This window comes from Opisthocomus hoazin, chromosome 16 (assembly GCF_030867145.1).
Source record: "Opisthocomus hoazin isolate bOpiHoa1 chromosome 16, bOpiHoa1.hap1, whole genome shotgun sequence".
NCBI lineage: Eukaryota > Metazoa > Chordata > Aves > Opisthocomiformes > Opisthocomidae > Opisthocomus > Opisthocomus hoazin.
Genome location: NC_134429.1, coordinates 20,377,423 through 20,400,935, shown reverse-complemented (window position 1 = coordinate 20,400,935; position 23,513 = coordinate 20,377,423). Strand labels below are relative to the sequence as shown.

The following is a 23,513-nucleotide window of genomic DNA, read 5'->3' as shown; positions in this document are numbered from 1 at the left end:
ACACAGGAGTTACCAGCACAGAGGCTCTTTCTGTGTGCAGCTCAGGTGTGAGCATGGAATGTTCTTTTCTATGAATAATCCTAACAGATATCATGGTAAAACCTGTTCTCTCTGGTGTTTTGAATGTGGCAACAGTTAAGGGTGTTCCTGGAAGAATACCCTGAATTTTCAGAAATCTAAAGTGACTATCCTGAGTCTGAGGGATGCCATTAAAATGAATTACTTTGTTAAAGTGAGTATGTACATGGTTCTAAAAGCTATTACAAATGTGGAAGAGCAGCATGGTATGATATAAACTGCCTGCATACGGAATCCTCTCATGTTCTGTGGTGCTGGATGTATTTTCACCCTCAGCTCTACCTTTTATGTTTTGTGTGCTTTGGGATTATCTCAGCAACCAAGAGGATAAGGTAACAGCACGTTTGAAATCAACCAGCATGAGGACACATTAACTTGTCTCCATTGTGTCAATATACCTAAAAAAAGAAAATTGGCCAATTAATGTGTAACAATAAAAGGTAATGGATTTAACATTGAGCAAGGTTATTATCTGCTATTTTATGAGCAGTTACCTGAAGAGATAAAAATCATCACCATAGAACTGTGGAGAAGACTTAATGCTTTATTGTCAGGTACAAATTCCTATAGAGGAAGTCAGTGAAAGCTGATGATTTTACTTCAAACTGCAGTCACGGGCATTCAGTCTCTGCAGTGTTATTGATTTGATATGCATCACCAGCTATACTTAAACATAGTATTAACAGTCACACTTTGTCATGCTTGCTGGCTGAGACACAATAGCAAACGAATGGTCCATCGAGGTAGTGGCATACCTGTCGCTGAAACAGTGAGTGACACCTTGCTGAAGAAATTCGGAACAGATCTCCCAGTGACTCCGTAAAGAACACCCATAGCTTCTTGCAGTGGGGGTCAACCAGCCAACAGTAATGACCGCTCTAAAACTCCACTCCCATGTAAGACTTTGGCCTTTTTCCCTGTTTTATAAAGGTTTTCAGTTTAGAGATTACTGTACTTAAGAAGTTGAATGCAAATTATCTTTGTTTTTCATTTTTTTACTAGAAAAGTCAACAGAGTTCTTATGATGATGACAGCTTTTTCATAAAATCAAGTGTACTATTTGTATTAGAAATATGAAAACTACGAAAATACAGAAGGGAAGACATGTTGAGTTCATATACGTTGTGACTAAATCTCTCACCCCGAAATAACTTTCAAAGTACCCATCCTGCCTGAATAGGCCATTCTGCTGCTTCTCTGAATTGAATCTGTGATCATTTCTAGGCCTACTTAAAATGGCTGGAACGGGAAGGGAAGGAGCCAAAGTTGCCTGGACTGAATCTGTCCCACAAACAGCTCTTCTTCCTCAACTTTGCCCAGGTAAGAACACTTGGATGCAGCCACTACATGCTGCATGAAAGCGTAAATTAGGTTATCCTAAAGGTTAGAGAGAAAATCAGTCCCAAGCTCCACTCAGACAGTGATTCACCATTGACTGCACCCATCAAGAGGTCCTCCAGACAGATGTGAATAAGGTGGTTTAGTGGTTTCCTTTAGAGGAAGGAGTTTTCCATAGCTTTTCTGAGGGCACTACTGAAACCTGCCGGAGTGAGGATACAGAGAAACAGGGCATCCACCAACATAAAGGTGTGTCAGACAACAACTTACGGGGGACATCTTCCAAGAGCTTGCCATTTCATGCAAATATTGGTTCCACTAGCATTTATGAGAAAACTCCTTTTGCTTTCCATACAGACAGGGTTTCATCCATTTTTTAACATGTGCTGGAGAAAACTGAATGCCTGAGAAATACCAAGCCAGCAGCCCTGAAATAGGAATACATATTCAGATCACAGATGTTGCTACAGATTCCACTTATTTTCCTCTATGCCACTTCATTACAATGCAGATAAGTTCGCTGAGCTGAACTTCATCCTTCAGACTGGATAAGAAACTCCGATATGTTTAGTCTTAGAGTAACAAATATTTAACAGTAGTTCCAATATTTGACAGTAGGCCAACACACTTATTGTTGTGCCTCAGACTCTTAGACTTAAGCTCACCTGTTTGAGGCAACACAAGGGTGAAACCAAGAGCTAATATATCTACTCCAAAGCACCAGATCTTGATGCAAGAACTTGATAAATCAAAAACTAATTAGTAAATAATTGTATCTCTTCTGCCTCCTCTATAAAATGTATTCTAACTATATTGTAACAAATTGGGATGGCTCCCCAAACTGAACTCCCTTTAATACTGACTCACTAATTATTAATCCTCCTTATCTAGGTTTGGTGTGGTTCCTACAGACCAGAATATGCTAGCCAGTCAATAAAGACAGATGTTCACAGCCCTCTGAAATACAGGTGGGTTTTACTGATTTACTAATGGGTAACTTCCTTGGTTCAACCCATTGCACCTACACAGCGCAAAAGGAGAGCGCGGCTCATTGCTAGCAGCTGTGTTCTGAAAGACAAGATAAATCTAGACTAACTTCCAGAATTTCTCCCATAGCTTGCAGGACACTGCTGAAGAGTACCTTCCTTTACTTGGCCTGGTAAATTTGCCAGTCTATAGAGAACGGACCAGAACCCGCTTACCCTGTGCTGTGTTTGTTTTAGCTTTTCATTAGTCATATTAGCTATATTTTTCTTGCATAAAGTACCCCATGTTCTGAGACTTTAATTGTGTTATGAGACTCTAAATCACTTTATGGACGTGGCTTTCTGTTTTCCAGAGCAACAATCTCCATGCACTGTATCCATGTAAACAAGCTCCTTCTCTTTGTTCAGGGTGATGGGATCTTTGCAGAACTTTGAAGCGTTCTCAGAGGTGTTCCGCTGTAAAAAAGGCACAGCCATGCATCCTGCAGAGAAATGCCGAGTGTGGTAACCAAAAAGAACACTGGCGAGAATGGCAGATACTCTGGTGGCACAACAGACAGTTCTTGCCAGTGACGTGCCTGATGTCCTCCCATTCAGTCACAGCCAAGGCTAACGGTGCAGCTACTGTCGTGAGAACGGAGGAGGCTGCAGCGCTGAAGCTCTCACCGTTCCGCTGGGAAGTACGCAGGTATCTCGGTGACTGATGGGCCCTGCTGAAAGCCACCCCAAGCTCCAGAACAGAAACGACTGTTTCAGATGACATCCTGACTGTTACTACGATACCGCATCAGGGTTACAGAGACTAATTCTTACATCAAAGCAAAACCAACAGACACCTATATGTCTATTTTTCAGAAAGGAACAATAATTTTAAGACATCTTACAACTACACCTTCTGAGACTCAGCAAACCTGTTTGAGATGTTTCACGGAACTGGTTTCCAGTATTCCCATTCAGTTTCTGGGGCATTCTTCCCAAATTTGGGTTAGAGCTAGTTTAAACTCTCGTGCTGTCTGTGTACTTGCACCTTGATCACCGCTTTGTTGTAAGAGACTGCTGCTTGTTTGGATATGTTACAAAGTGAGCTGGATGTTACGATGCCTGTCGGCTGCTAACTTAACGCAAAGCTGCACTCTCCTACTACACTTGAGTTCCTCCGCTCCAAAGAACGACTGCAACGTGACCTTAAAGTGAGATATTCTAGAAAGATCACATTTTTAAGAGTACAAATTCTGTTGTTACAGTTAAAATTACAGGGTCCCTCCCTTCAGAGATATATTTAAAATGATGCTTATTCTTGTAGAAAGTGTATAAAATACTTTTTGCCAAATAGTGAACATGTATCCATGGAAACAATTAAGCTATTTTTAATCCTGTGCCTTTTCATTTTGCCATAGGCTATTTTTCAGTATTTACACTTGAAAATGTAACAAGTATTAATTTTTAATTAAAAAAAAAAGAAATCATGGTAGACAATTCAGCAAGCATTTTACTATAGAGAGTTTTGGGTGGCTTTCCTCACTACGCATTCCAATATAATGATAGTATCTTAAACTGCCAACATTTAATAGTGAATTTTCAGTCTCTTCCAGGAAATGCTTTTCTTTCTAGCACAGAAATCACTGGCAAGCACGATAGTAACTACCAAATCCCACTATTCACTTGCTTCACAGATTTCGTTAGCGCAGCACTAGTGAAAGGTTTGGATACCTAAACAACAGGGAAGGAAATTAAGATCACTTAACAGAAGCAGCTTTGCCCTAAGAGAGGACCCACTGAATTATTCTGGCCATTTGACAGTAAGAGCTGGCTAAACACTGACTGAAACCCTCCCGATTGTTCCATGAATTTTACCTGCTAAAGTAAAATCAGTCTACTGATAAACTGCTACTTTTACTGTAGCTGAGAGAATATAGTTCCATTACAGTTTATTTCCATCTTAAAAGTAATCTGGGAAGATAACTTGCTCAGAGAATCAGCACTACCTCAGGGGTTAACCACTCTTCTACGCCCTTCAAAAGTTTGAGAGCCAAGTACAGGAGGGAGAATGAGCAGTAACGAGTTTAGTTGCAAGTTTGTTTATTTAATCTCTTTTCAAAAGCGTAAGAACCGAGTGTTCAGTGCCCATCAGTAGAGTTGCCTACTGCAAACAAATACTACACAAAGCATAGAAATTGGCTTTCAATGCAGTTAATAGATATGAAACAGTTTTTCTATTACTGCTTCTTTGCTGCACCTCAGATGACTATATGCACAGACCTCCTCAAGGGAATGCAACCTGAATTACATTTGGGTTTGGTGTTTATTTCAGGTGCGTCTGTTACCCGAGAATTGCACTTGAGCACATTATTTCTAACACAGATCCTGATTCAAGGCAGATTAAGTGTGAGGAAAGAATGCTTTTTTCAGATGGGAATTGTTGGATTCACATATGTAAGTGCCTGAAAACTTTAGGATTGACCCACACTAAAAACAACAACAAAAAAGGTGAATAGGAGAGTGCGCTACCAAGCTCTGAGAGGCCTTTCAAAAGGAAAAAAAAAGTTACAATGTACTAGGATTAAGCTCCCCTTTAAGTTATTTAAAAGCCCTTAAAGGAAACCTGGAGATACAGAACCTGGCACATGCGTGTCCTGCTCACACCTCTGTGCAGCTTGAAGGGCTTCAAGTGTTGTTAACGCTTTTGGTTCTGCTGACACATAGTGAGGGGTTTGGTTCCTGTCAGACAGTCGGTGAGGTACTCTGTGTTCCTGGTACTTCATCTCAGAGCTGGACTAGTTTAGAACACAAAACCCCTCGAATTCACGGCAGTATTAGTGCACTGAATGCTTGTCCGCTCTGATAAGTTCCAGTTCTCTGATACTGAACACCAAAACCTTTTGAAGTCAGACTTTAGAATGCTACTAAAACACAACAGAAGCAATGTCATAGAATATCACAGTAAATTATCCACACAATTTAAAGATTAACAAAGAGGGTACAGGGTAAAGCTAGTTGGGAGATCCCACAGACTCTGTAAAACACAAATGGACAGTAACTACTGTAGACATTAATCAAGGTTCAACTCAAACTACAACTAACCAGGAGCTTTTGGCTCCATCCAGGACCAGAGCCATGTAGTTCGCTTACAGATGTAGCAGTGGATTGGTGAGAGGTGAGATTCTGATGTCCTAAAAGGCTTCACGCCAATTACATGATTTTCTGCCTACCCTCGTTAGAGAGGCGAGGCCAACGTATCAGTGAGCTGGTGAGACTTCAGAAGACTAAGTTCTGCGTAACAACAGTGCTTCAAGATGTTTGCAGCTGGATGTTGAAGACAAGCCTAATTATGTTCCATTCTGGTTTTCATTCACTTTTAAAAGAGTTTTTGCTCTTGAATTAACCAAATGCTCGCGTCCCATGCCTTGTTAAAACTGACTGTCATACAGACTAGGTTTGTGTTTGCTCCTGGATTGGATCATACATGTAATAGGGTAGGAACTTTATTTTCCTAAATTGCTCCTTATCTGTATAAAAACTCACATTATCTACAGCCCTCCTTAGTATGAAGTGCTGTCCAAGCTTCATTCTGGCCATGAAGTGAGGTTCACCTTTCTCATCACATCTAAAACTGATGTCCATAGAAAGATCATTTCACTACTATTTCCTGTTGCAAGGATTTTAATTTGTTTTAGCATTAAAAGACTGGTTACAAGACAGTCAAGTGCTCTGCTAAATCAGCTTTTGTTATTTAATTATTTGTGTGTGGTGGCAGGCAAAATAAACTGTATTTAACTGCATTTTGTCCATCTTCACTTACTCAGATTTTCCACGCCAGATTGCGTGCGTACAGTAAAGCTAAGGCAGGTAATAAAAACCTCTCCCCTTGTGTAGCTGATATTTTCATGGCCCTTCCAGAAAGCTAAGTTGGCCAAAGTGCCACCCCTCTTTCCTCTGTCCTCCCATGCCTTTAACAGCCAGGTGTTACAGTGCAACGGACTCGCCCAGAATTGTCCTGCCCTGAGATGCCTTTCATGTTTGCCCCCTACATATCATAGTCAATAGTCACCTATCTTCTCAGCTTGTTCTAGGAAAAAGGAGTTCTCCTTGGACTGCTCGGGGGAGTCCCACTACACTGTGAACATACAGTTCCTTTTGCCAGCTTCCACTCAGATCCATCATAACAGTTAGGTCTAGATTAGTGTGACAATTACAGATTTCATAACAAGTTCAGGTAGTTTGCCTGCCGTCATGAATCTGTTTTTATTCTAGGGTTATTAAGAGAGTGACATTTTAAATACGACACTGTTTGATAGTTTAACTTGTCTATTAGGTCACCAGTATCAGTACCTCAGGATAAACTACAACTGGAATTCTTCAAGGACAGAAAAATTAGGTAGCCTCCGTCTTCTAGCAGCAGAGTATCAGAAAAAAGAAGCGAATTTGAGAGGTAACTTTTTAATGTAAAATCCAAGAGACAACATATGAATGAAAAAAAAAAAAGAAATAAACACAAACTACTGATTGCTGCTATGAACAGTATCACAAATCCAAGGATAGAATCTGTCCCAGTATCTTTCGCATCTGACACTTACTCATGCTTGCAGCGGTCCAGCTATCATCCGAGACTATTAATGCAGGGAGGCACGTTCACTGCAGACAGGGAGTAACAAAGACTGGCCTCGCAGCTTCATTTTTGCTTAGACATTTCACGCTCCTGTTCTGTGTTATCCGATGCAGACCCCTTCGTTGCACTGTAAGAAACACAGAAGTAACTATGGCTGGGGAGCAGGGTCTCTAGCAGGTACATCCCCAACCTGCCGGAAAGGTCCCTTGCTCACCAGGCAGGTCACAGGGTGATGCACAAGGACAGAAGCATGAGGTTACGGAAGAAGAGTCAACCAAAGCTGTGACCAGGAATGCAGTGCTATTAACTGCTTTAGCTGGACTACAACAGCTACAAGTATACTACAACTATCACAGTAACGTTAACTTAGCATTTACAGATACCAGAAATGGTCCTAGGGCTTGTCAGACTTGCATATAATCCTGAGCTAAAAGTACAAGTTATTACTGTTACCATATTCATAGAACATTTTTGGCCTTGAGAATTGCATTATTCTATATTTTGCTTAAGACTGTGAAACTGCCTGATACTGGATTGCTAGGCAGTCACTGCCTACTGTGAGGGAACTCAGGAACGTGTCAAGGGTATATGTATGCCAAGCAAGGGAAACAGCACGCAAGCGTGCAGAGGTCAGGTGGAGGAGGTTCACATGGCTGACAATTTAATTATTCTGCAAAATCATTAAGCTCTGGAGATGTGCCATTAGAAGTTCTGGCACATGCAACTGCTAAAGGGATAATTAAAATGTGCCTGGGAGGTTTTATTCCAAGTTATTATGACAGCACATGGAAGTTACTTCATTTTTTCATGTAAGTTTATTACGCCTCCCACCCGCAGAAGCCTCCTTCCATCTGTCACTGTGTCTGCGCCAGCACAACCCAAGTGCAGAAGCCACAACCTGCCTTCAGAGTCGCAGTGTCCTTCTGTCTGACCCTCCTGCAGGCACAGCTCCCAGCTCCATCACAGGAGCTGCCGACGGTCTTGAGGCTTCATACTTCAGCAGCTGTAGCACTGCGATGACTTTTCAGTTATGTTCAGAGCCCTGCATCAAACCATCTTTTTCTCCACCTGCACAAGTAAATACTGTATTTACTGTCAGGGAAGATTGAAATTGTTTGACTCCAAAACAAGGTCTATGATATTTTTTAAAGGAATTCCCAATAATTCAGAGTTTTCACGACTGAAATAGGGCTTCTGCACTCCAGCCCCCTCAGACACCGCTCACCCCCCACCGCAACAGAGCGCCTTCACCAGTAGCTACTGCTGTGGGCAGACGCAGGTAACTGGGCAGAACTTAGAAGCTCCTGCAGAAGATACTTCAGCCTAATGGAACATACTGTACCCAGAGGTGTTTTGCTGCAGATCTGATTCCATTTTGGACTCCTGGCCAGTGAAGCATCAGAGCAGCTTTAGGAGAACAGCGATGGAGAGGCCAGGCTCCCCAGGAGAGGAACACAGCCTGTCCTCCTCCCGTGCTGCCACCTGGTGACACAGCAGGCTCCAACTGCTGAAACAGACCGCAAGACACCACAGCAGCAGGGCTTTTCAGGCTCCAAACACATGACTGCTGTAGACATTAAATGCACTGCTGCTACGGCAGGCACCCAAAAACTATTTTTAGTGGGTAGCTTGGTGATCCCTGCCTGATGCTGCATCCCGTCTCGTCACCCTACAGCCCACAGCTCCCAGCTCATCTACAGCGACTTCCCCAGCTGCAGCTGAAGTCGCAGAAACCCAGAGTGCCTGCCCAGGCCCAGGTACCCGACAGTCTCTTAGGGTCTTTCCGATGGTTACCAGGAGCAGCTCGGTTTCTCAAGCCAACAGGAAACAGAAGCTGAAATGTTCTTCGTGGTGGTGGCTCAGAACGCTGGGCGCAGGTTACCTCTTCCTACAAGTCTGGCGTCCCCAGTCTCAGGAGTAACGAAGCAGCAAAGTTTCTGTGCCATTCTAGATAGGCATCTCCCAATAATTATGGGGCTGGAGGACAGGTATTTCTTGGCAGAAACATCTTTGGAGCAATTGCTGCCTAAAGGCTACAGTAAATCCCTCCTCCAAACGACAACACTGAACCACAGCAATGTTTAACTCCTCTCCCTTCTTAAGATCTTCATCTGCTTTCACAGCTGTTTAATGAAAGGTCCACCTCAGTAAAAGAGTAATAATGAATAATTTAAGATCCAGAGTATGCCAATATACTAATTTAAAAATCCCGCAGACTGTAAGGCAACCGGAGAGCCGATGGTCCAGCAGCGGCCTGGCAGCACCAGTAAAAGGTTTACACGTGTCCAGCATCTGCCCACCGAGGTTCACAAAGTGCTTTACAAACAAATTAACCCCCAGGGAGAACTGGCAGATCTGGATTACGCAGAGATGAACAGCAGTGAAATCTTTAAAACTTGAAAACCAAGGGCAACCTCTACGCCCACCAAAAAGCCAGGCACCCTGTCAGAAATATTACTGCCAGGTCATGACTTGCACAACTTGCGTTTTTTTGGAAGAAAACAACGTACATGTCAACCAGCAAGGTCCTGAGCAACACCTGCCACCTCTGAGCTGCAAGCAGCACTCTGAGCTGTGGGATCTGCGGTCTGTGGAAAGCCACCGGGCCACCAGTGCGGGTGCAAAGCGCGGGATGCCACCGCAGTAAGAGCAAGTCGTTGGACGACGAGAAACAGCCAGAACTTACCCCAGGGCTGGCACGTAGCGCAGGGCAGGCTGAAGCTTCCGTGTCGCTGCTCTCTGAGCTCTCTCCATTTGGGGTTTTGGTTTTATCTTTAAACTTTGCCCAAGAAAGCTTTTCACTAAACAACGGAAGCAACCCTTCATACCCAAGTATTGGAGAGGAGCAAGCGGTGGTTAACAATTAGCAAATTCTACAGCCCCGTGAAACATTAACCAGCCACCAAAGAAATGATCTAGAGAAAAAAGGGCAGGACAGAAAGCCTGTTCATATCCAGCGAGTCGTATCAGACCGGCCACAGAACTGGCAAAAGTGAAAAACAGGAAGGCACTTGCTGGGTGCCGCTGGCGTTGTCGGAGCGGTGCGTTCGCACTGCCTTACCGACGTCTCTCGTGTCTCGCCACCGAAAGTAAAACCGATTCTACAAAGGCAACCGTCGGGGCTCGTGAAGCCCTTTCCGTGTGACTCTCAGCTGCCACCCGTGAACCAACAGAGGCCGTGTCTCCTTTAGCCGCAGATACCCTCAGAGCTTTGACATCGGCGCTGGAAACACTGTGGGCATGCTTTTTTATATAACACCAGCCAGGAGTAAAAGAAATGGCAGACAGTTTGCCCTTCCATGATTACTGCAATGTAAAGGTTTTCATAAATATGACTTGCATCAGAATTTTTAAACAAACACTAAAAATCACATTTTTTTTGTTAGAACTTTAACAGAAGGCAGTTCTTCATGGACAGATCTGCATGTACACAGCAGAAATTTTAAAAGGAACTTTAAAGCATTCTCTAAACGCTTTAACTTTCTGTTGCTTGCAGCTTGATTTCACAACAGAGCCGTACTTTGGCTACAGGTAGCAATGCAATTCTTATAAAACGTAAAGTTCAGTTTCTGAAATGTCACCTTATTTTGGGGGGGGGGGGGGGAGAAACACCACCAAAAAAACACAGAACTAATTCTGCTGAACAAACTAACATAGCTTAAAAAAAAAAAGTAGTTGTCTATCATAATTTCCCTAAGCAAAGTGACAGCTACTTCCCGTTTTCTTCCATTCCTCACAGTCACATGGGGAAGGGGGTTGGGTCTGTTGGTCAGAGCAGTGGTCTCCGGATCCGCGCCCCGGGTGAACGAGAGCTCAGCGGGACGGCCTCAGTGCAGCCAAACCGCAGGCGCCCCGTGCCAAGCCCTGCCAGCCCTTCTCCCGTCCCCCTCCCACCGCTCCGCTCTCCCCTGCAGTCCCTCAGAAGGGAAGTGCGGAGACATCTCCCACCGGCCCCTCTCCAGCTCCACCAACAGTTCCCTCCGCACCCTGGGCAACACAAGCTTCTCGCCCTGACTCTTGGCTGCTTTCTCGGGGCACCTCGGTGTCTGCTGACGCCGTCAGCCCCAGCACCCCCTCCCAGGCGTCCCACCACACCCATCGGGGGCCTTTCTCCACGCCTCGCTCCAGCTCCTTCCACAGCCCCTTTACATGCAGTTCTTCACCTCGGGCTCAGCCGACACACGAAGCTTTGCTGTCCTCACCAAGTCCTTCCTCAAACATCGGCGTCCACCATGATGCTCTAAGAACAACGCTTTTCCTCGAGATAATGCCACCAGCCAAGCAACTCGGTGTTTTCACTTCTTCAGGTAACAGGAAAGTTCTTTTGCAGAGAGAATGGGGTTTCATTAGTAAAAACTTTATTTCTAGATATAAAATTCCCGCAGGACCTTGTCCTTGTAACACATGGTAACAGCTTAGAGCAGAGCTGGCTAGCAAAAGGCAGTAATTGTGTCATTCACTGATGTTACTAAAAGAAGTTACATCCTTCTTGATGTGCAAGATTCCTTTTCCCACCAATATTTTATCTCATTCTAAAAAGGAAAAATTTGTACAAAAAGCATTTGGAAAATGTGTTATGTATTAGTTATGTGGACTCTGTAAAATGAAAAAAGCTAATTTTTTTCCACTATCAAACATGTCCTGGAATAATTACACACATCCCAAGTGACAACTGTTCGAGTTGGTAAGGCAGAAACTCCCAGCATATCATACACGCTGCTGCTCCATGCAGCAGGGAAGGCGAAAGACAAAAATAAAAGGGGAAGAGCTTTAAAACCTCTGCCAACGTTGTCCAGTACCTTGATGGCTCAGCTATTTCAGACTTTGATGCGTCTGGGCTCCTTCGCTCCTCTGAAGATCCTTCCTTTTCATTTGCAAGCAGTCATCTTCTCCAGGAACATTTGGAAAAAAGGTCAGGCTTTTTCTGTTGGGATGTTTGGGGGTTTTTGTGGCTGGTTGTTTTTTTTAACCATCTCCATTGTCTACAAGAGTTCAAACAAACGGCTACTCAAGCCGCGCTTCTTCCGGATTGGCACCGGTTTCCTGCACAGGAACGGTTGTTTGCTCCTCGCTCTCCACGTTTAATACCAAACTCCGACACTGCTGTCCACTCTTTAAAACACGTTAAAGGAAAACACAGAGCATGAAGAGTCAGCCTGTATTAGCAAGCGCCCGCTCTTTGCGCCACTGACAGCTAGGCTTTTGCTTCTTCCTTAAAAGCAAGAGTCACTGTCGGTCCCCTCCCAAATCAGAAATGCAAACTGTACAGCCCACTCAAGGGGTTTCCTGCGGAACACCTCACTGCACAGAGGTCAGCTCTGGCAAATCACTGACTGGAACTTTTAGGGGATACGTAATACTGTCGGATGGACAGAACAACAGACAACAGTTCCATAAGACAGACTTGTATTTTCTAGTAGGAGTCCATCTCCTAAATCCCCTTAAATATTCATTCTTAGACAACGTCAGGAGGTGACAATGGCCCTGGGATTAGATCCCAAGCCTCCTAACGAGAATCACATCAAATGAGTTTATACTGCATAGTCTTGGGGATTCTGGAACTCGGACACTCCCAGTACCCACAAGCTGCTCCAGTACGCACCAACCCATCAAACACCTTGCACATACAAACACTGAACAAAACCTACTTCAGATTTCAACATATTACCCAAAAAAACCCAAAAAAAGAAAGAAATGAGAGCAAGATACTCACCCCTGACTCCTGCACCGCTGCAAAGAAAATGAAACGGTCCCATCAAAACGCAGCAAGGTGAACCTTCTATTAATGCATTTTTCTAATCGCGTGCCCCCGTCCCCAGGCGTCGGCAGCAGCGGCCGGGCAGCGAGCGGCACAGGCACACCCCGCGCCCGGCATCGCTGCGGCACGCAGGAACGGAGGGATTTCCTTGGAGTTCACCTCTAGTCGGCTGTTAAGGCTTCAGCTCAACATCTAGTGAAGTGAAGACCACTCCAGAACACTCACTGTTACAGAGCTCCCCCTTTATACGCCTGCTAGTCGTACTTACGTGGCACGTAATTTTTCCTTTTCCTCTTTTGCCAGGTATACACAAGGCCAGCTGCAACAGCTAGCACGATTACAGCGACAGAAACAACAATCGCGGTAACAGAGGAATCTGAGGAAGAATTCCCGTCCTCTCCTTCTTCTGGGTCGTTCTGCTCAAGTCTGACGTGGGAAAAGAAATAATCGTGTACTCAGAACCTGGCAGCAGACCTGGCAGTGGAACTGCTGCACCGTGCTTAACATCACACCTCCACATCCAGGGGCTTCCCAAAGGTCCCGCTGACTTGCTGGGTAATCCAAGAAGGAGCTGAATTTTACCTCTTTTTCTTAACGCTTGTAAATACAAATTGGTTCTCCTCCGGAGCAAACTCTCACCTGTTCTACCAGAGCTAAGGGATGTGGCAGCTGAAAGCCAGCTACCCAGAGGAGTGCACGGCTCTGTGGGTCCAGCCCCAGCTCTGCTGGAACCATCTGAGAGTCTCCTGCGCAGTCACAAGTTAGGACAGGAGCCTGAAGGCTACATCTGTCACGTTAAGGAGCTTACAAAAAGAGAAGCGAAGCTGTTCCCAAGAAAGAATGGGCGACAGGAACAGGATTCCACACTCGCTGCCTTATGGGAAGCAGGCAACCGCTGTTTCGAAGACAGCAAAAGGCAGAGACAACAGTTAAAGAGAACAGTCCCGTGCCCACAAAGAGTACGAGGTGCTTACTCATGCCACGGCCTGCAGCTGGAGGCCATGCTGGTGGTGGAGGAGGTCCCAGGAGGACAGGCTTCACACACGTTGTCAGTGGTGTCCGTGCCTACAAGGGAAAGGACAACGGGATTGCTGTCTGCACCTGTGGCGAAGGAGAGCTTCAGCTCAGCGCGGTCCTTGTGAACGACCAAGCCATTGCTGCAGAGACTCTCCGCTACGGACAAAACCTCACACGCTTCTGTCTTTGCAGACAAGGCCAAAACCAGTCTTGGCCACATCGGCTACCTCAGCATCTAGGACTTCAACATCCCTCAAGCTTCCAGCTGTGCGCTGGTGCTCCGACCAGCCACCACCACACCCAGTGCGCGCTGGCCCTATCCGTTCACACCCATCCGCCACGAATTTTTTTCTGGATGAACTGACACAGCCAGCCCCCTCAAAATCCAGCCCCACAGACATCCCCCGTAAGCAAGCTTTGCTGTTGGTGGTGTTGGTGCTATGCTGGCTTACCCCCTTCTTTCACCATGGTGCCGGGAGAGCAGACAGTGTAGCGCTGGCAGAGTTCACAGTCGTCCGCCACGGAGTAACTGCAGAAGTACCCCGGCAGACAGCCACACACAGTGTTCTTCACGTAGCTACACGCGACTTTCGGCACTAGGTTGGCTCCTAAGAGAAATCCACACGCACAGCCAGCATTTACATGGGTCCAATCAGCAGATACACGAGCAAGAGTGAACATTCAGCCTTGCCCTCATGCTCTGGTGAAGGGCACCAGAACTATCAGGATTAGTGAAGCCAACTCCTTTCTTGAAGTCTAAAGAGCCCAGTTCCTCACAGACACAGCACCCTGGGTCACATTTACATCCGTCCTAAGCGACTCACGTGGCAAAGGCAAAATGCTCCCAACTCCAATGTTTATAAACCACCCATCCTGGTGGAGCTGGGCAGCTCCAGGAGCTTTCAGGCCTGAAATCCCAAGTGTTCCAAGAGAGCTCCTCAGACACCACGCTGCAGTCTAAAGGAGCGGTCACACGCTGAGAGGCTACGGCTCAAACCGCCACTGGTGCCAGCTGAAGATCTATGCCAGTTTTTCTCCTCCGCCACCCAGCAGACAGCATTCTGAGGTCTGCCCAGCGACACAAGCCTCTGTTCTTCACACTCTAACCAATTCACCAAGCGAACGAAGCAAGAAAGGAGAAGGGGAGAACGTATCTACAAAAGGCATGAAAAACCCCTTCGAGCTGGTTCTTTAGCATCCTCCTTACCTTCATCACACCGTTTGCAGTCCCGGCAGCGTTCCAAGCCGTTGGGATGGTCCGTGTAGGTGTCCCCCACACAAGGTATGCACGTCGTGCTGGAATTGGCAGTGCAATGCCGGAAAACCCGACGTCCTGAAAACCAGAAACAACTGTCCCAGAGCAGCGGCTCTGTTAGCAGAGCCCGCCTGGCCCAGGACTGATACTGACATTAAACCACCCGTAGCTACTATAAACAAACTACCAGGAAGCAGGTGACCCTGCTTCGGCGGGAGGGTTGGACTGGGTGACCCACAGAGGTCCCTTCCAACCCCGACCATTCTGTGATTCTGTGAACTGCAGAGCCCATCCTCAAACGGAAACTGGCACCCAGGACGGACGCCCTTGGGGACTGCGAAGGTACCGGTGACCTCGGGGACCGCGAAGGTACCGCAGACTCCGGCGCTCATCGCTTCCAGCCCGGAGGCTCCACGGGCAGGGACGAGGCCTGGGGCTGCCGTACGTGGGGCGTGAAGGCGGGCTGCAAGGGGCCGTTCTCGCCTGTTGCAAGGCCCTGGCGAGGGTGCGACGGGCGAGGCGGTGGGGCAGCCGCGCCGAGGAGGAGGAGGAAGGCAGCCTTCCTCCGGCCGGTCACCTACCAGCGGCACACATCGGGCAGCACTTGCCGCCGACGGGGTACTCTCCCGGCTCGCAGCCCAGCGCGTCCGCACGGTCCAGCTGCATCACCAGCGCGACGGCCATCACCTTGGGGCAAGACACGGACCCCGTTGCCACCCCGCGGCCCCCACCCGAGGGGCCGGGGTCGCGGCGAGGCCCCCCGGGGCCGGGCAGGGCCGCGGGGCCGCTCACCAGGCGCATGGTCGGCCGGGCCGGCTGCCGGAGGCGCGGGGCTCGGCGGGGGCTCGGCGCGGCCCCGGCCCCCGGCCCCATGCAGCGCCCGGGCCTGGCCGGGCCCCGGCTGGAAGCGAAGCGAAACCGAAAGCGGCGATGGCTCCCGCTCCCCCCGCCCCCGCCGGGAGGGGAGGGAAAGGGAAGGGCCGGGCTCCAGCGAAACGGGGAGGGGCGAGGGGGGCTGAGCGGGCCGGGGGGCTCCCGGGGCCCCCAGCACCCCTTACCCACCGGGGGGCTCCCCGGGGTCCCCCGCACCCCTCACCAGCGGCTGCTGGTGAACCCCCGGCAGCCTGGCTCGGAGGCCGAGCGTGCGGCTCCGCTCAGAAAACCGCTGACAGCCCCCGGCAAAACCCCCAGCCGTCGGCAGAAGCCGTGGCAGGGGCCCGCCGGGGGAGGTACGGACCCCAAGGCCAGGCTGCGCCGGGGCAGCCGGCCGGAGCCCCGGCCGCAGCCCCGGCCGCAGCGCTCAGGGACGTTCTCTGCGGGCAGAACCTCTCGGCGTAAACGGAAGCCGCAGATCTGCAGACCCCCAGGTTTTACGACACCAAGGAGCTGCTGGAATTCTCCGTTACCGATACGGTTCGAATCCTGGTGAGGGAAGACAGAGAAAGGAGCTTGTGCATCAGATTCGGCAACCAAGTTCTAAAAGAATTCTGCTCCAGTACTGCTGGAAAAAATAAACTCTCTGCATCACCTTTACGCTCCATCGAGTTGCCCTGTTCGTCTGTCCACATGCACACAATGACGGGGTCATACACAGAAACCGGGAGGTGGAAAAGATCTTATAAAGTCTCCGGCGCTGGCTGACATCTGGTCATTAAAACTCATAAAGCGAAATCACACGAAGCGCACGCTTGAAAACGCCACAGCTCTGCTCGCCCTGGCTGCTTCGGCCAAGCGGAAAGGGGCTGTGCAGGAACTGCGACCTCTGGTGGCTACAAGTGAAAGAAAGTTAAAATATCATTTATAAGCCTCGCAAGGGCGTTAGCTCACAAAATCGTATTCACACTACACCAGTAAGAATTTGTGTACACCCAAGGAATGTTTTGCAGTGAGGACTTTTCAGCGTTCTAAATGCTCTGACAATTGTTTTGCATATTCATAGAGGTTTATGTAGCAAGTTCTCTGTGCCCAAGCCAATTCACTCGCTGGATAACAATAACAACACGTCCTTATCGATGTTACTATTTGCATTTTAGCCACATCTCCAGTCCCCAGATGCCCGCTGCTTTGCAAAGTTACTGCCAGGAACTCCAGAGCTGGAGAGAGCATGGGGACTGTCGCTTAACGGTGTCTCCTACCATGGACCCCAAATTCCCCATCACAATGACAGGCACAGACGTGAGAAAGCAGCGATAAAACACAGCAGAACAAATCATTCCTCATAACAAAAGACAAATGAAAACCTGCGTAAGAAAGCAATGTGCTATTTCTAGCTAACATAACTGGATTATGTGCTTCTAGCCAAAATATTCTGTAATTTCATATGTGAATTGCAGAGCTAACGCATTTCTTTTATCAAAGGAGAACATTTTTCGCCTTGAGCTTGCACAAGCTTAGCTTATTATCACGATTAGTTTGTTGTCGTAGGGAGAGAATTTGCACTGAGCTGTGGGTGGTTTCCCCGCTCTGGGGACACGTCCGAGGGGCTCGGCACCCCTCCCACAAGCCCTGACGGGGGATGCTCGAGGAGTCCCGACCCACCCCAACGGCCTCCCCCGGGTGCGTGTCCCTGCCAGGGCAGCACTCACCGGTCTGCGTCCGCGGGACCCCCACGGCTCTCCCAGCCCTGCTCCGCGGGACAGCCTGTTCACCCCGCTGAGCTCTCGGAGGGGAGAGGGTGGGAAGGTGTTAGAGGGTGCTGAGTGCTGCAGCCACGGAGTCTGTCCGCTGCAGTATCGAGGAGAAAAACTGCGTGGAAGGAGGGCTCAGCCTCCAGGTGCTTCCTTTAAAAGGACCTGATGGTGAGGCCGAAGGCTTCATTGCTCAGGTGAGCAGGTTTTGTGTGGGGAGGAGGGGCAGTAAGGGAATGCTTGATATGATTCAGCTGAGAGAACCTGTGTGACAGCAGCACTTGCTTACTTCTTGGGGTTAAGGGTGCCAGGTACTCAGGTGATGGGATTAACGAGAACACAGGGAGGAAGTGAGAATACGAGCACCTTTCGCTTTGTGAAAAACCCCACTTCTTTGGAAGACTTATGTATTAGCCCTTTTCGGGGCGCAGGTGGCTGCGTATCGCTCAGAAGCAGAGGACCCAGGCAGAGGTTGCACACAAATGCATTTTATTGCTCTCTACAAACCCAGAGACGCATACACGGTATGCACGTAAGCCGCAGGGCTGTCCCAGTAGCGGGAGAAACGTTATTCACCATGAATTCAACCACTCAATACAAACAAAAATCATTATTATAATGAAAATGCTAGAAAAAGCATAGCTTACACCCAAAATGTATAACATTGACCATTTAAGCCTTTTACCTACTACCTTTTCTTTAACATAAAGCAGCAACGCACTCTTTTTCTAAATTGAAAAAAGCAGCAAAATAGTAGAAATATTCCACACAGTTTCCTATCTTCTGTTCGCCTGTCACACTTTACATCCCAGGACTATGAAAGGGTCGCTGGGGAACAACCTGAAGCAAAACCAAACCCGTCTCTGACGCTGTACCGGTTACGAGCAGAGGGAAACGGATTTTAACCCAGCGTGCGTGAACCAAAGGGCGGCAAATTGTCACTCTGGAGCGACCGAGCGAACGAGCGTCGCGAGTCAAGCCAGAGCCCAGCTGGTGGCTCTTACAAGCAACGTGAGAGAGATCTCTCCTACAGCGATTCTCGTCCGTCACAGCCGGAACGTTTACGGAAAAACCCTCCTTCCCTCGGAAGACGTTCGCGCCCTGGCTGGGCAGCACGCTGCGGGCTGCTACCGCCGGCGTCTACACAGCGTCGCTACCACTCGACGGAACGCCTGAACTTTTGCCAGAGGATCCCATAAAAGCCACAAGTGTGCCATTCTTTGCACACGTAAATCAAGTACCCGGGGAAATAAAGTTCCCTACAGAAGAGGGGATCAGATCTGGACTACCAGGTGCAGTCAGATCCTTCCTCTGGACAGTAAAAGGCAAAGGTCCATGACATGAGGACTGCCCTGGCTACCAGGGCCTCCAAAGAGCACTGGCAGCCTTGGGAGACGCTTGCTTCGGGGAGCTGGGGCTCCCGGGGGACCGGGCGGCCGCCGCGGCAGCTGACTGGCTCCTCTGGAAGTGGCTTAAAAGTTTGGTCTGCGTTTCAGTTCGGACTTTCTGAAGAGAGAGGAAATGGAAGGCTTCTTGCAGACACCTGGAGTAGCCCTCTCGGAAGTCAAACTGAGAGCTTTTGTGGAAGGATCCTGCCGCTGGAGAAGGGCAGAGAAGAGGGAGGGGGAAGAAAGAATAGTTTAGAGCAGCTGCTCATGGCTAGAGGTTCATAAACTGTCACAGATTTGCAGGAAGCTAGAGGCAAAACTCAGTACTCACTCTTCATCTGCAGCTGGCTCTGCTGCTTCAGGTAGCTGACGGTCATCTCCAGGATGTCGGCTTTCTCCAGCTTGGAGTTGGGCTGGTGCCTCTGGAACTCCTTCTCCAGGAGCAGTTTCAGCTGCTCGATGCTGCTGTTAATCCGGTCGCGGCGCATTTTCTCCACCACCGGCTTCCTCAGCTGCAAAAAGCAAAGGAAAGGAGACCCGTTATTAGGAGGATCTCTCTGCCACCTCGCAGGACCGCTTGTTGCCCGTCACTGTTCCTAAGCAACGTGGACCAGCTCCCCAGCTGGCGTGAGCTGCTATGAGAACAGCCGAGAGCGTGGCCCGAAGCTGCCGCGCTGTGCCCGGACTTACTTTGTTTTTCTCCTTTGGCGTCAGCAGGTTGTCGGGCTCCATGAAAACCGTGCTGGGAGCCATCTGTCCCGGGAAGGGGAGGAAGGTCGCGGAGTGGAAGTCCAGGAGAAGTGTGTTGCTGGAAGCCGCCTCTGCCCGATATTTATACCGTGCAGACTCGCTCAGAGCCTGTGGGTCTCCGGCTCGGCGGAGTTTCCCACACTCCGCGGCCAATCCGGGAGACGGGCAGCACAATAGGAGCAGCATCTCTTCTCGCACGCTCCGCTGCCGGTGAATAGCGGGGGGATAATGACCTTCTCCCAGATGAGCAGGTGGGGAGTGAGCGCTACGTGAAAGCCTGGGATCAGAACTGCGGCGTCGGAAGCTGGGAACGAGCTGGCCTTCGGTGGGCACGGGCTGCTGACTAACGCCGCGGATCAGTGGCATTCCAGGGGCAGCCGAGGTGGGCTGGCAGGCGTGGGGGAAGGAGGGGGTCTGCTGCCGACGGCGGGGAACGCGCTGCTGCGGGCGGGCTGCGGCATGGGGCTGCCGGCCGTCCTCCTGGGGACGCGCCGAGGCACGCGCTTCAGCACGCACAGATGCACCCAGGAGCATCTTCTGGTTTGCTGAGATGAAGAGCAGAGCTTTAAACACGCTCACCTTGTTTCCTCAGTGAGCCAGAGCTGGCTGCGGCACCAGTTTGGCCCCTGTCAAACAGAGAACAGCTTTTCCAGTTTGGTTTATTGCAAACCAATACGTTTAATTGTAAGTACACGCAGTTATTGAAAATGTTTTCTGTTTTCATCTTTGTTCTCTGCCCTTGGTACCTCTGCACCTCTTTAGCACGCTCTCAAGCCACGTCATAAGCACTTGATGTTTCTGTTTTCAAATACCTGCAAGATCAACCCTCGAGGAGCGGCACCTCGGGGCGTTTTGCGATCCGTTCAGTCTCACGTGCTGCTTTCTCACTGCCTCCCCAAAATGCGTTTTACTCTAATTATTTTCGTTTAATCTGTGCACAAAGGAAAACGGAGTGCAGAAGAAATTCACATAGCCCATAAGATTATTAGAAATCACATTGTTGATTCCTCCTTCTCCCCTGGGCCAGTTTCTGTACTGAGATGCACAGACTTTGCTCCGCAGGTGCCCGCAGCTGGAAGAGCGACCGCTCCCGCTCTTTGCCTCCTACAAACACACAGCCAGAGATTCCCGTCGGAAAACCTGAACCACATCTGCTTGCATTTATCCCACCCTCTGCCCCGCACGCACTGCCTGCTCTTCTGAGCTCTAACCTCACTCGAACAGCCGAAGAAGGGAGGGAATGGAGCCGAGGGGCTTTGGGCATCCCCTGCCCAGGCACCCCGGGCTGGAGCACGGCTGCCGGCCGCGTTGCCCTGTCACACCCCGAGCGGGGCGAAGCAGGAGGCCGCAGCATCACCCGCACGCCTGGAACCACGCGCTCTGCTCCCAGATCTACTCCAAACGTGCTGTGACCTAACCAGTTTGACACACTTCTCTGGGAGCATCAGTGTGTCCCTCTGTAAGATCCAATACAAAAATAATAATAATCAGGTAAATTACTGTCAAGAAATGTTAGGGCTTATGTTTGGCGATGTTTTACTATAGTAAGTAAACACTGTGTTTAATGTACGTGTATGTGTGTTCAGGTATATATTAATATATACACGTGTCTTTTAATGTGCATAGACATACACACAGACACTTTTCTCTCTCTCTCTGCAGCTCCTCATTCGTGAGACCAGGTAAGGCTTAAATGACCTCTTCCAGGAGCCGCCTTGCCATCCCTATTGTGCTGCTCTTGAATAGGCTCCCTTCTTGTCCTGCAGAGCAGCAGCTGTTGAGCTCAGAGTCTTTTATGTCAAGTTGTGGGAAAGCTTTTGTGACACCATTTCACACGTTCTCCTCAAAGCTTGTGGATTATCTCTGAGCCCATGTAATGCCACCTCTGAAACCAATCTTTGGCTCTGTGCATCCCTCTTGGGGAGATTCTCTGAAACAGAAACTCCTAAGTAGTAACTCATTTCTTGAGCTCGTTAATCAAGTGCATGAAGAAGAAATGTGCCCGTCCCGTGATCGGCAGGGTCCACCAGCAGTTTTGCTAGAGACAGTTTCTCTTTTCCAGATTAGCTGACTAATAAGCAGCTATAAGAACAGCAACAATTTCCCCTTCGAGAACAAGGTGCAGGAGCAGGCACTCCAGTTTTAGCCCAACAAAGTGCCAGATGCCTTCCTCCGGTACAGAGGAGAAACTCAGCCTGCTTCTCAGGAATCTGTGCATTCCGGCATTCCTGCCTCATGGAACTTTTATTCTGGGGGGTACAAATTAACTTTCCATGACAAAACTGCAGTAGAGCAGGTGTGTGACTTGGTCTGCCTTTGGCTTTCTTCTGCCACATTGGTGGGCTCTGGCTGTTTCTGGGGTTTGCCCAGAGCTTCTGCAGAGGTGAGGGAGAGCAGCAAGAGCCCCGGGCGGCTGTCGCTGCCCGCGCTGGGGCAGCTGGCTGCAGCCCCCCGGCCCAGGCCGAATGCATTGCCACCCACGTCTGCCGCTGCGGATTCCTCCTGGGATCTCTGCAGCAGGGTTTCACACATGCACCTCTTCTTTCTCCACTCAGTACCCAGGGGACTACGAGGGTGACTCCACAGGAACCGTCACGGCTGAACCACCTCACTCTGCTTTGTCCTGGTAGAAATTGTACTTAGTTCACTATTACAGCGTTTAGCTCAACTTAAAAGGGAATGAAAACCTCTACCTCCTTTCTTGCTCCAAGAAAGTAACTTCCCTGTACCTTCTTGAAGGAACGAGTTAGATGGGATAAAAAAGCCTACTCGATTTTCTCCAGGATCCCAGGCATCAAGCCCTGCTCCGTGTCAGTTTACTGCATGCACTTGGGATGTGATGGACCCTTTTTTCTCCTGCTGCTCGGTAGTTACGCGGTGAGGCGTTGTCGCTGTCACCCAAGGCTCCCGACTTCTTGCCTTTGGCCCTGCCACCAGCTCAGGGCAGCGTGAGCCTGAGGGCAGGCGAAGGCACACGCTGCCCCGTGACCCACGCCGTGGGGATGTGAGCAGCCCCTTGGTGCCTGCACCCTCAGGTCAGCACCCCCACGCTGGTTTCGGAGCTACGCGAGCTCAGGTCCCTTACAAAAAGCCCACCGTCCAGCAAAGGCACTGTCAGCTTTCCTGGTGGGGCCTCCAGAACAGGAGGGGAGCAGGAGGCAGTCGTGCCAAGACTTTGCCCGGTGGCACTGTGGCAGGAGTTGTGCGCTTGGCACAACCAAGGGGTCAGTGCTCAAAATGTCATCTCCATTGGGGTCCAAACTAACCCACAGCCTGCTACGGAGCAGCCCAAATGGTAAATAACCTTCTGTGGCCTTGAGAAATTCACTTAACTATAGAGGCTGGAGGCTGCACGCATTTCAAATGTGCGTGGTAATAAAAATCACAATACTCAATGTCTTATTGTGAGGGTTAACAAATATACAAATGGTGAATGTAGCAAATCTCCCCCAGATGGTAAATCCACTGAGGTTCCTACTTCCTCACTCTGTGACACATAAATTTTAAAGCATCAGAAATTAAAACATATATTTAAAATAGCTGTTTATTTTCTCTTTGGTTTCACAATCTGTGAGGGGAAAAAATAGCCAGTTACTGACTGTCCTGGAAGAGTTACTCAGATGTTCAGTTACCCAGAATAGATGCTCTGCTTCTGCTTTCCTTGGAAATCCTCAAGAAAAGTGATAACAAAAATTCCTCCCTATTGAAAA

The 23,513-nt window shown here is 48.9% G+C and overlaps 3 protein-coding genes across 10 annotated transcripts in view; 1 reads left to right on the top strand and 2 right to left on the bottom strand.

Moving 5' to 3' along the window:
- The window catches only part of MMEL1 (membrane metalloendopeptidase like 1), a 31,061-nt gene extending 24,908 nt beyond the window's left edge, over window positions 1-6,153 (top strand). Inside the window, exons 21-23 of the mRNA XM_009934427.2 lie at window positions 1,303-1,398; window positions 2,308-2,384; window positions 2,811-6,153. Coding sequence (XP_009932729.2) covers window positions 1,303-1,398; window positions 2,308-2,384; window positions 2,811-2,910 — 273 coding nt within the window. The 3' untranslated portion in view covers window positions 2,911-6,153. The remainder of the gene's footprint in view (window positions 1-1,302; window positions 1,399-2,307; window positions 2,385-2,810) is intronic.
- TNFRSF14 (TNF receptor superfamily member 14) lies at window positions 415-16,292 on the bottom strand. Of its 8 annotated transcripts, none has more exons than XR_012765713.1 (13): window positions 15,831-15,926; window positions 15,620-15,725; window positions 14,991-15,116; window positions 14,236-14,391; window positions 13,741-13,831; window positions 13,035-13,192; window positions 12,722-12,738; window positions 11,808-12,120; window positions 7,911-11,329; window positions 6,977-7,135; window positions 1,687-1,844; window positions 834-995; window positions 415-476 (listed from the first exon to the last, which is right to left on the bottom strand). XR_012765713.1 is itself a non-coding variant. In XM_075437620.1 (8 exons), exons 1-8 carry the CDS (start codon window positions 15,909-15,911, stop codon window positions 12,013-12,015), a joined length of 843 nt encoding a protein of 280 aa, XP_075293735.1. In that variant the 5' UTR covers window positions 15,912-15,926; the 3' UTR covers window positions 11,345-12,012. The 8 variants fall into 8 exon arrangements, 1 of the variants encoding a protein (XP_075293735.1); XR_012765715.1 differs by lacking the exon at window positions 415-476 and having other exon boundaries at window positions 611-995; window positions 7,911-8,076; window positions 8,351-11,329; XR_012765716.1 differs by lacking the exon at window positions 415-476 and having other exon boundaries at window positions 611-995; window positions 7,911-8,076; window positions 9,695-11,329.
- Window positions 16,293-18,166: 1,874 nt separating this feature from the next.
- On the bottom strand, window positions 18,167-19,946 carry LOC104329324 (transcription factor HES-5-like). The gene is made up of 3 exons (XM_009934429.2): window positions 19,744-19,946; window positions 19,385-19,565; window positions 18,167-19,263 (listed from the first exon to the last, which is right to left on the bottom strand). Exons 1-3 carry the CDS (start codon window positions 19,804-19,806, stop codon window positions 19,022-19,024), a joined length of 486 nt encoding a protein of 161 aa, XP_009932731.2. The 5' UTR covers window positions 19,807-19,946; the 3' UTR covers window positions 18,167-19,021.
- Window positions 19,947-23,513: the final 3,567 nt, after the last annotated feature.

Coding starts and splice junctions, on each gene's coding strand:
- TNFRSF14 (XM_075437620.1), bottom strand. CDS start 15,911: ATGGGGCCGGGGGCCGGGGCCGCGCCGAGCCCCCGCCGAGCCCCGCGC. Junction 15,726..15,830: donor CCCGGCCGACCATGCGCCTG/GTGAGCGGCCCC, acceptor TCTTGCCCCAAG/GTGATGGCCGTCGCGCTGGT. Junction 13,193..13,740: donor AGCTGCAGGCCGTGGCATGA/GTAAGCACCTCG, acceptor TTCCCACGTCAG/ACTTGAGCAGAACGACCCAG.
- LOC104329324 (XM_009934429.2), bottom strand. CDS start 19,806: ATGGCTCCCAGCACGGTTTTCATGGAGCCCGACAACCTGCTGACGCCA. Junction 19,566..19,743: donor CGCCAAAGGAGAAAAACAAA/GTAAGTCCGGGC, acceptor TGCTTTTTGCAG/CTGAGGAAGCCGGTGGTGGA. Junction 19,264..19,384: donor GAGCCAGCTGCAGATGAAGA/GTGAGTACTGAG, acceptor GCCCTTCTCCAG/CGGCAGGATCCTTCCACAAA.